This window comes from Ursus americanus, chromosome 14 (assembly GCF_024610735.1).
Source record: "Ursus americanus isolate L20-20 chromosome 14, mUrsAme1.1.p, whole genome shotgun sequence".
In the NCBI taxonomy this organism is placed as follows: domain Eukaryota; kingdom Metazoa; phylum Chordata; class Mammalia; order Carnivora; family Ursidae; genus Ursus; species Ursus americanus.
Genome location: NC_142140.1, coordinates 59,967,640 through 59,981,633, shown reverse-complemented (window position 1 = coordinate 59,981,633; position 13,994 = coordinate 59,967,640). Strand labels below are relative to the sequence as shown.

At 60.3% G+C, this 13,994-nt stretch overlaps 1 protein-coding gene and 1 long non-coding RNA gene across 4 annotated transcripts; both read left to right on the top strand.

Moving 5' to 3' along the window:
* The first annotated feature begins 4,692 nt into the window (after nt 1–4,692).
* LOC123793955 (uncharacterized) lies at nt 4,693–7,023 on the top strand. Its single transcript, XR_006780113.2, has 3 exons — nt 4,693–4,897; nt 5,502–5,683; nt 6,705–7,023. It is a non-coding gene; the product is annotated as an uncharacterized LOC123793955 (long non-coding RNA).
* A 1,015-nt stretch (nt 7,024–8,038) lies between these two features.
* On the top strand, nt 8,039–13,994 carry FSTL3 (follistatin like 3). 3 transcript variants are annotated; one of them, XM_045800269.2, is made up of 5 exons: nt 8,039–8,233; nt 9,570–9,755; nt 11,885–12,100; nt 12,404–12,631; nt 12,722–13,994. In XM_045800269.2, the coding sequence occupies exons 1-5, from the start codon at nt 8,131–8,133 to the stop codon at nt 12,775–12,777; spliced, it is 789 nt and encodes a 262-aa protein (XP_045656225.1). In that variant the 5' UTR covers nt 8,039–8,130; the 3' UTR covers nt 12,778–13,994. The 3 variants fall into 3 exon arrangements, with proteins under 3 accessions (XP_045656225.1, XP_045656223.1, XP_045656224.1); XM_045800267.2 differs by having other exon boundaries at nt 12,404–13,994; XM_045800268.2 differs by lacking the exon at nt 8,039–8,233 and adding an exon at nt 8,533–8,647 and having other exon boundaries at nt 12,404–13,994.

Here is a 13,994-nt window from a genome sequence, read left to right as displayed (position 1 = left end):
AGTCTTGTCCCCCTCAAGGTTCAGGGGTGATTCCAAGCCATTCCTGCTCTGACCACTGGAGAGCATGCTGGTCCCATCACTGGGAATCCAGGAAACCCCAGGTCCAGGGAGGGGCAGTTTGCCCCAGGCCTCTCATGCCCAGCCCTGAGCTCATTTCACACCACAAACATTTTCATGCATTCATTCTGCAGAAGTTTATGAGGTATTGCCGGAGAGGTCTCAGAACCAGCAGGCCTGTGTTCAAGTCCCACCAAGTCTTGGGGGCTGTGTGACCCCGGGTGTGTCACCTAATTCTCCGTACAGATGGCACAACCTGCCTCCCAGTCTTATGGGACTGGATGAGGCTTGGAGCATACATGGGTACCCATGGCACCTCGTGGGTCCTCACCGGGTCCTGCTGCCTGCCCTTTGCCCACCCTTCCCCAGCCCAGTCTCACTGGCTCTCTTGGGTGAGCCAAGCCACAGCCGACCTCAGGACCCTTGTCTGGTCATGCCCTCTGCTGGGAGTGCCCTTCCCACTGTCTCTTCTCTTTCCCTGCTTCCCTGGAGGCTGCCCCAATCCCTTCCTGAGGGAGTCCCCTCCCATCCTGCACCCTGATGCCCAGCACCCTCTTTCCTTCTCCTACAGCCATCCCCAAATCCAGGAGTTATCAATGGCATTGCCCAAAACATGAGGCCAGTACTATAGTCAGTGTCCCAGATTCTTGAATACATGCGTAATTAGTGAGTCCCTGCTGGGCGCCTGCCCCAGGCAGGGCTCTGGGAATGCAGTGGGAACCAGAAGACAGGGTTTTGTATCTTATAAAACCAAGAGCTCAGTATGTGCCAGACCTGAAGTTCAGTCTTCATACAAGCACCCTGATATGAGGACAATTGAGACCCCCATTTTACAGTTGGGGAGACTGAGGGAGCACACCAGGTCATGCAGCAAGGCCAGGACTCGAACCCTGGCCATTGGGCCTCTGTGTCCTCTGCGTGGGCCCTTGCCTGCTGGCCACCCTGGGACTGTGGCATCGGCTCGCCAGTGCTCGGGCGGTGTCTGCATATAACCCAGTGGCTCTGGGGTTCTGGGGCCCTCAGGCACCCATTCGTGGCACGGTGGCTGCCTTGCTGCTGCCACTGATGGGATAGATGGGAGGGCACTCTGATTGCCTGGCACAATGAAGCACAGGTGACTCCTGGTAGGTTTCCCAGCATTTCCTTGAAAAGGCTTTGATAGTGGATTATGGAGGTAGGGTGGCACCTGGCCCCTACAGATTCCCCCTAGAACAGGGCCATGCCTCCCCCCTCAGACCTTCCACAACACGGTTGTGCTTCCCTCTTAGGCACTACAGGACAAGGACCGACAGCCCCTCGGAGACAGTCTTCCATCCGTAGAACGGGTCTCCCTCCTGCTTCCCAGGGCGCCTGCCTCTGTAAATGGCAGCTGTCCAGTCACTAGACCTTTGCATGTGCCTTCCCCTCTGCCTACAGCATCCTTTCCTTCCGCTGCCACCATGCTGAGTCAGGAGCCTCGTGGGCAGAGGGGAAGTTGCCCTGACAGTCTACACCCATCTGAGCTTCCCCCCTGGGCAGGTGACTCCTGCTTTGCTAGGTTTCCTCGCCTGTCACCCGGGGACACAATAGCTTTCTCTTCTGTGGGGGTGGGGAGATTCAGGAGGTGAAGCCTCTTCTAACACTCTGCCAGGTTCAGCCTATTGTTCTGGCTTTGTACTGTGTTTTGGTCTCAATTTTGGGAGAGTGGCCATGTTCAAAGTTCTTTTCTAGCTCATTTATTTTTCCAGCTGAGTGGTAGGACCTTCTCTCGGGTGGGAGAATTCCATGGAAACTATGATAGAAGGTGCATTCAACTTAGTGAGCGGGTAGCATTAAGTGTGCTTTCCTGACCCAGGTGGCCAGGTGGGCCCTCATGTGTTCACCGACTCAGGTTCAAATCAAGCCTCAGGGAGGGGCCTTGGGGGGCTTTGGGGCCAGAGACAGCGATTGCCCGTGTTGCAGGCAAGAGACTGAGGCACTGAGGGTAACCCCACTGGGAATTATTTCTATAGGCGAACAGTCTACTTAAGCGTGTTTGGTTTTTTATCTTTTATTTGTGTATTTTGAGTTACGTCTTTTTCCGTTTTTATTTATATTTGTCGGTTTGTATTTTCTGTTTCTATTTTTTCATTTTATTCATACACACCCAGGTGTATCTCCAGAAACAGGCTACTCGTTTACCTGAACCAACAGCACTTCACCAAATGGGGTAATCAGCACCGGAGACACCAAGCCGAGGCCCGTCTGGCAGCCTGAGCCGCGCCGGCTGCTCTGTGGTTTTGTCTTGGTCCCGCACCCGCTGTACCGTCAGTTCTTCCCCTGGGACACTCCTTGGCCGTGACCTTGACACACTGGCACGGGCTCGGATCAGGCCAACGGAGTTCTCCTGCTTCCTCTTCCCACTCACAGTCCCGTCCCCGGAGCAAACACAGGGTGGGCGAGGAGGATGACTGGATGCATGAATGAGAGGAGGAAGGGACCAGGTCCCCCGCCCCGTGAGTTGGCGGTAACGGGGAAAGAAAGCACCGGTGGGGAACAGCGTGGCGGACGGCGGTGCGTTGCCACGTCCCCGGGGAGACCAAACCCCGTGGGACCTCGCCGTGCTGGCCAGCCGGTAAATGACCAGAGATGGGCAGCGGCCACGACCTGTGCTCACGCGACACCCGCGAACTGTGCCCGGCCACCTTGGCGGGAACGCCTCGACTGTCCCCATGTCGCCAGAGGCCCAGGGTGGCAGCTTCCGGGCCGGGAAGGGGGTCCCGCCGTCCCCCGGTCCACGCCACGCGCGGCGGCGTGTCGCCCGAATGCCCGCAGCGGGGACACGGCGGCGCGGAGCAGCGCGCGTGCGGACGGACGGCCATCCACGCCGGCGCGGAGCACTGCGACCCCCGACACACCTGCTGTCGGCCGCCGCGACCGCCTGGGGCTCCAGATCTCCACACCGTGAGCGAGCACGCCTGCGCGGTGGCACCGGCCCTAACTTGTTAGAGCAGCAAACTGGAAACTGATACCTCCAGCTCGGCCGGGTCACATGCACGCTCGCCAGCCCGGCCGCGTCGCCCCTGCCGCACCCCAGCAGACTGCCTCTCCGACCATTGGCCAGAGCTGGGTCACATGGCCGCACCTAAGCCAATGGCTAGCAAGAGGAGGGGCTGACATTACGTCAATCCTGTTCGACCTATCAGCATTCGCCTCGGGGGGGTGGCCCGCCCCTCAGTTGCAAATAATACGGCCTCCTTACTGCCCGAAATCCGTTCTCTCTGCGGGGAAGGGGTTGGGGTGGGGGCCCTTGGGAGTGGCGTGGAGGAGTTGCGGCGGGAATGGGCGCGCATTGAGCAGGAAGGGCCTGGAAGCCAGGCTGAAAAGCCAGGACTTTGTCTAGGGGCCATGGGGAGCCACGGGGGGCGTGTGAGGGGGAGGGCGATCCCATGAAGGCATTATAAGGCCCGGCTCTGATCAGGGTTTTCCCAAAGCACCCACCACGCCCGAGTCTGCAGTCTGGGAGCATCACATGCCCTATCAGAGGACTCACGGGGCTTCGCTTGCCACAGTCCTGCAGGTTTCAGACCCTAGTGCAGGGGCAGTAGACCTAAGTTGATGTGGAGTCCATCACAAGCCTTGTTCCGATTGAGGAAGGCGGGAGGAGGTGACCCTGAGAGTTCTGGGGTTATATCCTGGAGGCAGGGGTTGTGATTCCTATAGCCCCTGCAGACCTGCTGCTCTGGGTCCTAAAGGCTCCTCTTGAATAAAACATAAACGGGCTTCGTGAAAGCTGGGTCTGTCCACTGCAAGTGACAGAAACTCAGCTTAATGGACTTCATTTTATTGGGTGGAGGAATTCAGGCACAGCTGGATCCAGGACTTCCAACAACAGTATAGGGAGTTTCTGCTGCCCCTCCTGGCTCAGTGTCCCACTGCCCTGGCTTCTCCCTGGCCATTGGTAGAAGCCACCTGCAGCTCCAGGCTCATACTCCTCCAGCTCAGGCCAGAAGTGGGTGTCTCTTTCCCAGAAAAAAATCTCAGAGGTGACTCCTCCTGGTTTGTTGAGTGCCAGATGATCCTAATTGGTTGAGCCTGGGTTGGTGCCACTCCTGGGATCCTTTGGGCTGGGAGCACAGGAGGTGAAAATTTGGTGCTGGGACCAGAACAGGGGGATGCCAGCTACAATCTGGGGCCTGGCCGTCATTGTTCAATCCAGAATAGGAGGGCCTTGCCCCACAGCTCAGCACATGGGTCCTGGAATCTTGCTTATCTGGTACTGATGCCAGTCCCAACACTGTGGGGCTTTGTGACTGCCAGAAAGTCACTTTCCTTCCTCCACCCTCTCTAAAACAGGTGCCTGTCTCACAGCATCATGGTGAGTGGCAAAGAAGACTCATGCATCTTCCCTGGACAAACACCTATCTGCTAATTAATGCCATGCCCCTGCTGTGCACCAGGCACTGTCCCTGGCATCCTGGCTGGTATCTACAGTTCTGGGATCTGTGCCCATTTTACAGATGAGAAAAGGGGGCACAGAAAGGTCACACACGTGGCCTGGCCGAGGTGGCACATCCTGCACTGGGCTCCCACCAGAAGTCTCCTCCCTCCAGGCCTCAGGGTCACCTCCTTGGAGACCCCACAACTTTCCTGTTCCCAGGGCCTCTGTCCTGCCGCCTGTCTTCATCCTTGTGTTCACTCCTTTGTTTGTTTCCAGCCGACAGGGACCCTATCGCTGTGGCACCAAGCCCAACCTGCAGGGCCTGCCTACTGCTGCAGTAACAAATCGCTACAAACTTGGCAACGCAAAACAACCCAGCTCTGTCTCTTCTAGTTCTGGAGGGCAGAAGTGCAACGTGGGTCTCACTGAACTAAAATCGAGGTATTGGTACAGTCTCATTCCTTCTAGAGTCTCCAGGGGGCGGGGGAGAATCTGTTTCTTGCTTTTCCAGCTTCTATTTTTTAAACATTTTTTGAAGATTTTATTTCTTTATTTGAAGGAGACAATGAGAGGGCACGAGTAGGAGGAGAGCAGAGGGAGAGGGAGAAAAAGAACCCCAAGCAGACTCCCCACTGAGTGCGGAGCCCAACGCGGGGTTCGATCCCAGGACCCCGAGATCATGACCTGAGCTGAAGTCAGCCGCTTAACCGACTGAGCCACCCAGGCGTCCCAACAAGTGTCCTCCTTAATGCCCATCGCCCACCACCTCCCTCCATCAACCTCAGTTTATTCTCTATAGTTAAGAGTCTCTTAGGGGCGCCGAGCTGGCTCAATCAGTAGAGCATGTGACTCTTGGTCTTGGGGTTGTGAGTTCAAGCCTCATGATGGGCACCGAGTCTACTTTAAAAAAAAAGTCTTTTACGGATTGTGTCCTCTCTCCCTTTTCTTCCCTTCCCCTGTGTTCATCTGTTTTGTATCCTAAATTCCACATATGCGTGAGATCATATGTTGTTTGTCTTTCTCTGACTGGCTTATGGTTTTCCAGCTTCTAGAAGCTACTCACCTTCCTCCGTTCAAGGCGCCTTCCTCCACCTCCACCACGGGTGACGGCAGGTCATGTGCTCCTCTGTTATCACAGAGGGAAATGGTCTCTGCTTTTGATGACCCTCTGATTCCACCGGGCCCACCTGTGTAATCCAGGACCAACTCCCCATCCAAACGTTTGAGGTGGGCTTTCCCTTACCCGTTAGCACAAACATCCGACCACTTCTGTTCCTGCACCCCTTTCCTCATCATTGTTCAGTCCAATGCAATTTAAATGTCCTCCTCCTCCGAGAAGTTGGCCTTGACCTCCCCAGGCTGCATTGGGTATAGCACCCTCCATCAGAACCCTGATCGCTCTGGATGGTCAGGGTCTGTTTTCTGTGGGGTCTGGAGGAATGAAGCCTGGGGCCGTGGGGAGTCATGGTGGATGTCTGAACTGGGGAGGAGCCTTATGGTAGACAGCCGAGGTAGGAAGAAGGCTGCAGGGGATGAAGCTGAGGCCAGTTCAGGGTGGAGAGGAGGGCATGAAAAGGGGCTCCCCAGAGAGGGCCAATGACTTGCTTTAGGTCACCCAGCACATGGCCTCTGGGCTGGGAGACAGGACAGGTTGGGGGGGGGGTGGCAGGAGGCTGCTGGCAACCACCCTCAGTTTCGAACCCACACCAGGCTGACAATAACCCTTTGGTTTGCACAACCCAGGCCGGGGCGGCTGAGCCACAGCAGGGTCAGGTCTCGGCCAAGGTCACAATGTCCAGCTCTTGCACACCCTTGATGAGACTGTATGGTCCCATCCCTGCCCCATTCCTCAAGCAGGGGAGAATCCCCTCACATGGTCAGAGGTCAAGGACAGGCCAAGACAGCTGGGTGTCCTCCCTCAGTGCCACTAGGCAGGAACGTGGCCCTTGGCCACTGGTGGGGGCACAAGGGCCAGGCGGAGCAGCTATGATGGAGGAAGGGGTCTAGGCACGGCGTATTCTGGTGACAGGTCTTGTGCATATGGAAGGTCTGTGTTGTGTGGCTGCAGGGGTCTTTGGCTTCCACACCTGGGTCGGGGGGAAGATGGATGAATGGGAGGTGATGTGATAGCGTCATCACCCCCCATGAGATACCCCATTGCTCTCAATCTTTTTTATTTTCCTGAAAGCATTTACCACTCTTTGAAGTTATATATTAATTTGTTCATCTATGTATTTTGTTTCTACAGCCCCTACAAACTGTGGGCGTGGCGATGACAAGACTGGGTCAGCCTTGGTCGCCCTGGTACCCCAGCACCCCTCAACAGTCCTTGCCATAAGAAGACAGTCATTATTTCTTAGAAACTCAAACAGAGGGGCGCCTGGGTGGCACAGCGGTTAAGCGTCTGCCTTTGGCTCAGGGCGTGATCCCGGCGTTATGGGATCGAGCCCCACATCGGGCTCTTCCGCTATGAGCCTGCTTCTTCCTCTCCCACTCCCCCTGCTTGTGTTCCCTCTCTCGCTGGCTGTCTCTATCTCTGTCAAATAAATAAATAAAATCTTAAAAAAAAAAAAAAGAAAGAAAGAAACTCAAACAGAGAGGGGCTGTACAGGACCCATGAGCATTGGGAGAGTGCCCTGACCGTTTGGGGGAACCCCCAAGGATAGGAGGGATGAACTCCAAAATAAGAGGTGCATCTGGCTGCCCCAAGGCTCCAGGGGGTTCAATTCTTTCCAGGGCCATGCTGATGTCTGATACCACTGTCATAAATTGTGGGAAGCCTGGGATTCTGGGTGGCCAAGGGCAAAGAGCACAGAACCTGAAGAGAGGAAAAAACCCTAAGCCATAAGTGCTTTTCCACGTGGCCTGCGAGGACCGTTTGCAAAGGTCTGGGGGCGGTGGGGTGGGGGTGCGCGTGTGGCCGGTGTCGTCTCCCGAAGTCCAGACCCAGGGGCCACACTTTGGAAGTCTTGAGGAAGGATCACCGCTGTCCCTGACGCTGGGGTCATTTGTGGCTCTGGGTCTCCTGCTGCCCCACCCTGCACCCCTCGGCCTCTGCGGCCACGCAGCCCCCGCCCACCCCCACTTGCTCACACCCAGCTGAGCCCACTGGCTCCAGCGGCCAGGGGAAGGGGGCCGGGGATGTGAGTGGGTGGGTGTTGCTAAGGCTGGCGTCTGGGGAGTGTGTGGGCGTGTAGGGCGGGAAGAGGTTAGGGGCCCAGATCACAGTTGGGCCGCACGAGCGACCACTTGCAAGCCACGACGTGATACACGGATCCGCAGAGACCCCGTGGGTCTCCAGTTAGCTCAGCCACAGCCCTCCGGCTGAAGACCCCCCCCCCCAAACGCACGGGGAGCCCTGGAACTCACACCCACGGCCACTTTGGCCCTCTCGCGCGGGCCACAGGGACACCTTCCCAAATTCTCGGGCTCCCAGGGCGGACCCCCGCCCCCCACCAGCTGCCCTCGGGGTGGCCAGGCCCAGCCCCTGCACACACCGTGCGCGACACTGCCTCGCGCCCCGCCCCGGCCCGGCCCCGCCCCGCCCGCAGCCAGCGGGACCTTTATAGGGAGCGCCCGGCCGCGGCGCGCTGGGAAGTCGGTGCCGCCGCCCTCCCAGCCGCCCGCCCGCCCGCGCGTCCGACGCGGGGGCCGCCGCCGTCTCTGCGTCCGCCATGCGTCCCGGGACGCCGGGGCCACTGTGGCCACTGCCCTGGGGGGCCTTGGCTTGGGCCGTGGGCTTCGTGGGCTCCGTGGGCTCGGGGGACCCCGCGCCCGGTGAGTGGGGCGGCCGGAAGGGGCGGGCGGGGTGGGCCACCCACGTGGGCCTGCCCGGAATGCGGGCCTTGGGGGAGATGTTGGGGGGCGCGGCGGCGGTGGCAGCTGGTGATCGGAGGCTTCCTCAGGTTCAATCTGGGAGGGCTTGGGCTCCCCTCCCCCAGCCCCAAAGGGCTTGAAGGAGGGTCACCAGGAGGTCAGTGGAGCAGATGTGGCTCTCTTTCACAATTGTCAAGAGTAGTAGTCACAATGACTGCTGACATTTATGAATGCTTAGTGTCTAACCCTCCGTGAATCCATAGAATAGCGCAATAATGCTGCACTCTCGTCATGCCCATTTTCCAGATGGGGAAACTGAGGTGCAGGGTCACACAGCTTGTAAGGTGGCAAACTCAGGATTCGAACCTGAACCACGTGAGTCCTGAAGCCCCATAGAGGCAGGGCTGGGTGGCTGGACCCAGGATCTCCACCTGAGGTCTCAGATCTTCCCCACGTTTGGCTTAGGCAGATGGGTTGTTGGAATCCCATACCTGCCACTTGTTGGGGGATGCCAGGCAAGGGAATATCCCCACTCCTGGCCTCAGTTTCTCGTTTTGTAAGATGGGTGCCAAGGTGCTCAGTTCCCAGAGCTGGTCCCTGTAAGGCACTCAGCACAGTGCCTGGGAACCAGTGAGCTCTCTGGAATGGGGGCTGTGCCCACTCCTGCCCCCATCTAAGGGTGAAGAAACTGAGGGCTATCTGCCTGCCTATCCCACCCGGCAGCCCCACCTCAACCCCGCTCGAAGGGGAGAGCTGAGCCCCCTCCCCGAAGGCCGTGTCCCCAGGGAGATGGTGAGCTCATGCAAGGGGAATGTTCCCAAGTTGGAGTGAGTAAGAGGCGGGCCAGGCAAGGGGGGGCTGCCAGGCGAGGGGGGCTCTGCGTGCCCTCAGGCGCTGTCTAGACAGAGGGCAGAGGCGGAGAGGCGTCTCCAGGGTCCGCTGACCCTGACACGTCCAGCTCTGGGTGTTTGACTGGTTGGGCAGGATGCCAGGCCTGGGCCTGGGGGCCTGCAGCGAGGGAAGGTGGGGAGAGCTTCCCACCATGAGTATGGGTTGTGTGGGGGGTGGGGATCCAAGAGGACCAGGAATCCCAGGAGGACGGCAAAAGGATCCAGAGCTGAGCTGGGACGGGAGCACCTGTGCAGCTCTCTGCCCCTCCTTCCCAGGTTGGGAGCAAGTCATCCTCTGTAATTACTGAGCACCAACTGTATACATCCCCCAGGGCCGGGCACTGGGTGTTGGGAGTGGCACCGGAGGGCAGCTCTGGTGTGGTACTAACTGCCCTCCTTGTCCACAGGTGGTGTCTGCTGGCTCCAGCAGGGCCGAGAGGCCACCTGCAGCCTGGTGCTGAAGACCGACGTGAGCCAGGCGGAGTGTTGTGCTTCCAGCAACATTGACACCGCTTGGTCCAACTTCACTCACCCGGGGAACAAGATCAGCCTTCTGGGTTTCCTGGGCCTTGTCCACTGCCTCCCCTGCAAAGGTGAGACCGTGGGCGTCAGCCAGGGCCAGGGCCACTGGGGGACAACTGAGAATGTGCTCCCCATTTCAGGGGTATGCAGGAGGTTGAGTGTTTGTGGAGGGAATCCAGGGTTCGGAGAGAGGCTGGGGACCTGAGGATCCCAGGCCTCAGCCTCCATCGGTTGAGGATTCGGGAAGAAGCTCTGAGGACTCCGCAGCTTGGTTTCTAGCCTGTAGGCCCTTGCTCATGCTGAGTGCTCTGCCTGGGTCATCTTTCCCACATGCACCCCACCCCGGAGAAGTACACTAGACTCACACCTAACTCCAGGGAAGGTGGATTTCCCCAGCTAGCCATTTGGGTTTGTGACCCCCCCCCCCCAGTCAGTGTTCCAAATACGTAATCTGTCCATAACCGCACAGATTCTAGGGATCCGTGGTGGGACCACAGATGCATGTTTAACAAGCATGTGCCTTCTGACCGTGTTCTGAGAAATGTTCTCAGCTGCCTCCTTCATCAGACTAGGAACTCTTTGAGGGCAGAATGAATGAATGAGCCAAGACATATTCTCTGCCTTGGAGAGGGGGCTGGGGACCCTCCCAGGCCTCTCTGGTCTGGGCTGAACCTGCAGGGGCCCAGAGGTGGTGTGGGGGCATGGCTTGAAGGAGGTGGGCATTAGTACCAGGGTGTTGGGGCGTCATTACGAGTTTGCCAGCTGGAGAAAGTATCAGGCTCTAGTGGGTGAGGCCAGGGCAGGGAGGAGGCTGGAGCTGAGGGCCAAGCTGAGGGCCCAGCTGGCTACTAGGATGTGATTAATCCCTGATCAGTCTGGCTGGGTGGTCTTGGACTCACTGCCATGTGCCCTGGCTCCCTCCAGAACCTCCTCTGGGTTCTGGGAGGAGGACAGACTTCAAAAATTGCCTGGCCTGGGCATAAGGTCCAGGTTACCCCCCCCCCCAATCTCATCTGGCCTTGGGGAAGGCAACTCAGTTCTCCCGCTTCCGTTCCTGCTTGTGAAGCCACCCAGGGGGAGTGTTTCCAGATGTGTGTGTGGGCAGGCAGTGTGGGAGGTGCCCAGGTGCGGCCCACATGTCCTGGCAGGGGTGACCCGCTCATGTATGCTCATGCTCCCCCAGTCAGCCTCACTTTACACACAGGGAAACTGAGGCTGAACTCAAGAGCTCGCGTCTGCCCTCCAGGTCCACAAGCAACAGAACTGGGGGATCCATCTGGGGTCTGCCCCGGAGTTTTCATGCTGAGGAGGCCCTGGCTCTCCTCCGCTCACAGCTGTAACGGGGCCTCAGTTTCCCCCTTTTGTAAAATGCTGACAAAACAGCATCACCTTGTGGGGGGCGGTGTTTGGGAGATTGCAATGAGCCTGGGAGGGCCTGTAAGATGAGCAGCCCATTAGTGGTCTGGGTCTGAGTCTGGGTCTGGTCTGCGTTTCCGAAGGTCGGGGGAGGGGGGTGCCGGGTGGGGGCGGAGACCCCAAAGAGAGAATTGCCCTGGCCAGACCTGTTTCCCTGCCTGAGAAATAGGGCTGGGGGGGCAGGGGAGGGCAACTCTAGTTCGGCAGGTTCAGGATGTGGAAAGCCCCCTCCCCAGGAAATGAGCCTCAGGGCCTTGTGCCAACGCCCCGCCCTCCCCGACGCCTCCTCCGGGTTGGTCCTGGCAGGCACGGGGAACAGACGCTGCCCGTCCTCCCCATACCCACGCATGGACGGGGTGGGGCCCCCTCCGCTGACGCAGCCGGGCCCCCCGCCGGCCTTCCCTTAACGGCGCGTAGATCAGGGAGCAGACGCCAGCCCAAGCGAGTGGCCCAGCTGGGGAGCGAGCGCGGGCCCGGGCCCTGGAAGCTCGTTCCTGAACCCCCAGATTTCGGGCAGACACCCCCCTTCCCGCCCACCCTGAGCCCCGCCCCCAGACAGAGCCCCAGCCTCGACTCCCGGCCCACCCGGCCTGGGGCTGATCTCGTCCCGAACAGATCCCGCACCCAGACTCCGAAGCAGTCGTCCTCGCCCGTGCTCCCCGACTCCGGACCGCCCCCTACTCAGCGCGGCCTCTAGCCTCCGAACAGGGGGCGGGGGCGCCGTGGGCTCCGCGGACCTCCGGCCTCGGCCACGCCCCCCCACGCGCGTGCCCTGTGTCCGCAGATTCGTGCGAGGGCGTGGAGTGCGGCCCCGGCAAGGCGTGCCGCATGCAGGGGGGCCGCCCGCGCTGCGAGTGCGCGCCCGACTGCGCGGGACTCCCGGCGCGCCTGCAGGTCTGCGGCTCGGACGGCGCCACCTACCGCGACGAGTGCGAGCTGCGCGCCGCGCGCTGCCGGGGCCACCCGGACCTGCGCGTCATGTACCCGGGACGCTGCCGCAGTACGTGGGGGCGGGGCCCGCGGGCGGGGGCGGGGCCTCGTAGCTAGCCTCCCGAGAGAGCGCCCCTGGATTGGGTCATCTGCGGGGTCGGAAGGAGGAAAAGCGGGGTGGGGTTTTGGAAAGGGAGGGCTGGGGCTCACGTGGGGTGAGAGATAGGGGTGCGTGACTCAGGGCGGGGCTTGCGGGTGCAGCCAGGGGGCGGGGCCTGGGTGTGGTTTCCGGCGCGGCCGGGGCGGGGCCTGAGGGAGGGGCTCGCCTACGGCCGGACCGCGCCCCTGACCCGCCCCGGCGCCCCGCCCGCAGAGTCGTGCGCGCACGTCCTGTGCCCGCGGCCGCAGTCGTGCGTGGTGGACCAGACGGGCAGCGCTCACTGCGTGGTGTGTCGCGCGGCGCCCTGCCCCGCGCCCTCCAGCCCCGGCCAGGAGCTCTGCGGCAACAACAACGTCACCTACATGTCCTCGTGCCACCTGCGCCAGGCCACCTGCTTCCTGGGCCGCTCTATCGGCGTGCGCCATCCCGGCAGCTGTGCAGGTGCGGCGCGGAGCGGGGAGCAGCGGCGGGCGCAAGCGTCCCGCCCCTCTCCGCGCCCCCATTTCTCTCTTCGTCCCTCCCACTCTGCAGGCACCCCTGAGCCGTCAGACGCGGAGTCGGAGGAGGAGGAGGAGAACTTCGTGTGAGCCTGTGGGGCCGGCTTGGGCCTGGCGTTCAAGGCCTCCCCGTTTTATTTATTGTCACAGCCGAGTCTAATTTATGTCCCATGGACGCTCCCCAGAGCCTGGACCGGGACCACCTGGGCCCCCCCCCCCCGGGAGCCCTCTGACAATATCTTGGAAGGATTGGGGGAAGGAGGCCTGGGAGTGTGGCTGGTGGGTGGGGCCACCTCCCCAGGCGCCCTGCTGCCCAAGAGGACCCCATGCTGCTTCTGCTCTAGGGGCTAACTTAATTATCGCTACCACGGAGAGGGCTGGGGACTCACCCCTGCCGGCAATTAATGAAGAAGCACCCCAGCCTTCTAGACGACAGACCGGGAGTAAGGAAGGGGTCCACAGCCTGGGTGTGTATGAATGAACCTCAGAATCTCCCCAGGCCTCCGATAGGCCAAGGAAGCAGCCACTGTCCCCAGCCTGCTCAAGAACTCCAGGGTTTACCTTCCCTCTCCCCATTTCCCTAGTACGTCCTGTGGTGGCCCCTGTAAAAGCCCAGCTTGTCTCCTGGAGTGGGCTGAGGGGATGGGGTACTACCTGTGTCTCCTGACACGGGCCTCAGGCCAGCATCAGCCCAGAACGGGGCATTATGTCCAGTGGTGCCCAGTGCACTTGGGGTGGGACCCGGTGGGGCGCAGGAGCTCCTGCTTACCCACTGGCCCGCAGTGGGGTGTATGTGCCAGGACCCACTGCATACCCTGCCTCCCGGAGCCACGTGTCTGAGCAGCGCCCCTAGTGCCTGCTGCCCCATCCTCAGGTGAGGTCCAGACCAGAACCCCTCAGTCCCATGAGACTGGTCCTGGCCAAGCCTCCAAGCCCAGTTCCCAACTGGACTCCCCTCACCGACCGGCTCAGGAGTCTTGACACCAGCCAATGCTGGCCTTGGGCGGAGTCCCTGCTTTCTGTCTGGGCTGTTGCTTGGTGTCCCCGCCCTGTGTCTGCATGTGGACCAGAGGCTGAGGCCACACGTGGGCAAGAGCCCAGCTCCCCAAGTTTGGGGAGAGGAGCACAGGGGCAGTTGTGCTTATCTTCTAGCCCCTCAGAAGTGCCTTAATTGTGACCCCGAGAAGTGCCCTTGAGTAATGGGTTCACCTGAGCCTCCCCCCCCCCCCCGACAAGGCCACCTCCCCCAGCCTGGGGTTCTGTCTCACCAAAGAAATAAAGACTCCACTTTGGAGTGTCCAAGCCTT

Coding starts and splice junctions, on each gene's coding strand:
- FSTL3 (XM_045800267.2), top strand. CDS start 8,131: ATGCGTCCCGGGACGCCGGGGCCACTGTGGCCACTGCCCTGGGGGGCC. Junction 8,234..9,569: donor CTCGGGGGACCCCGCGCCCG/GTGAGTGGGGCG, acceptor CCTTGTCCACAG/GTGGTGTCTGCTGGCTCCAG. Junction 12,101..12,403: donor GTACCCGGGACGCTGCCGCA/GTACGTGGGGGC, acceptor CCCCGCCCGCAG/AGTCGTGCGCGCACGTCCTG.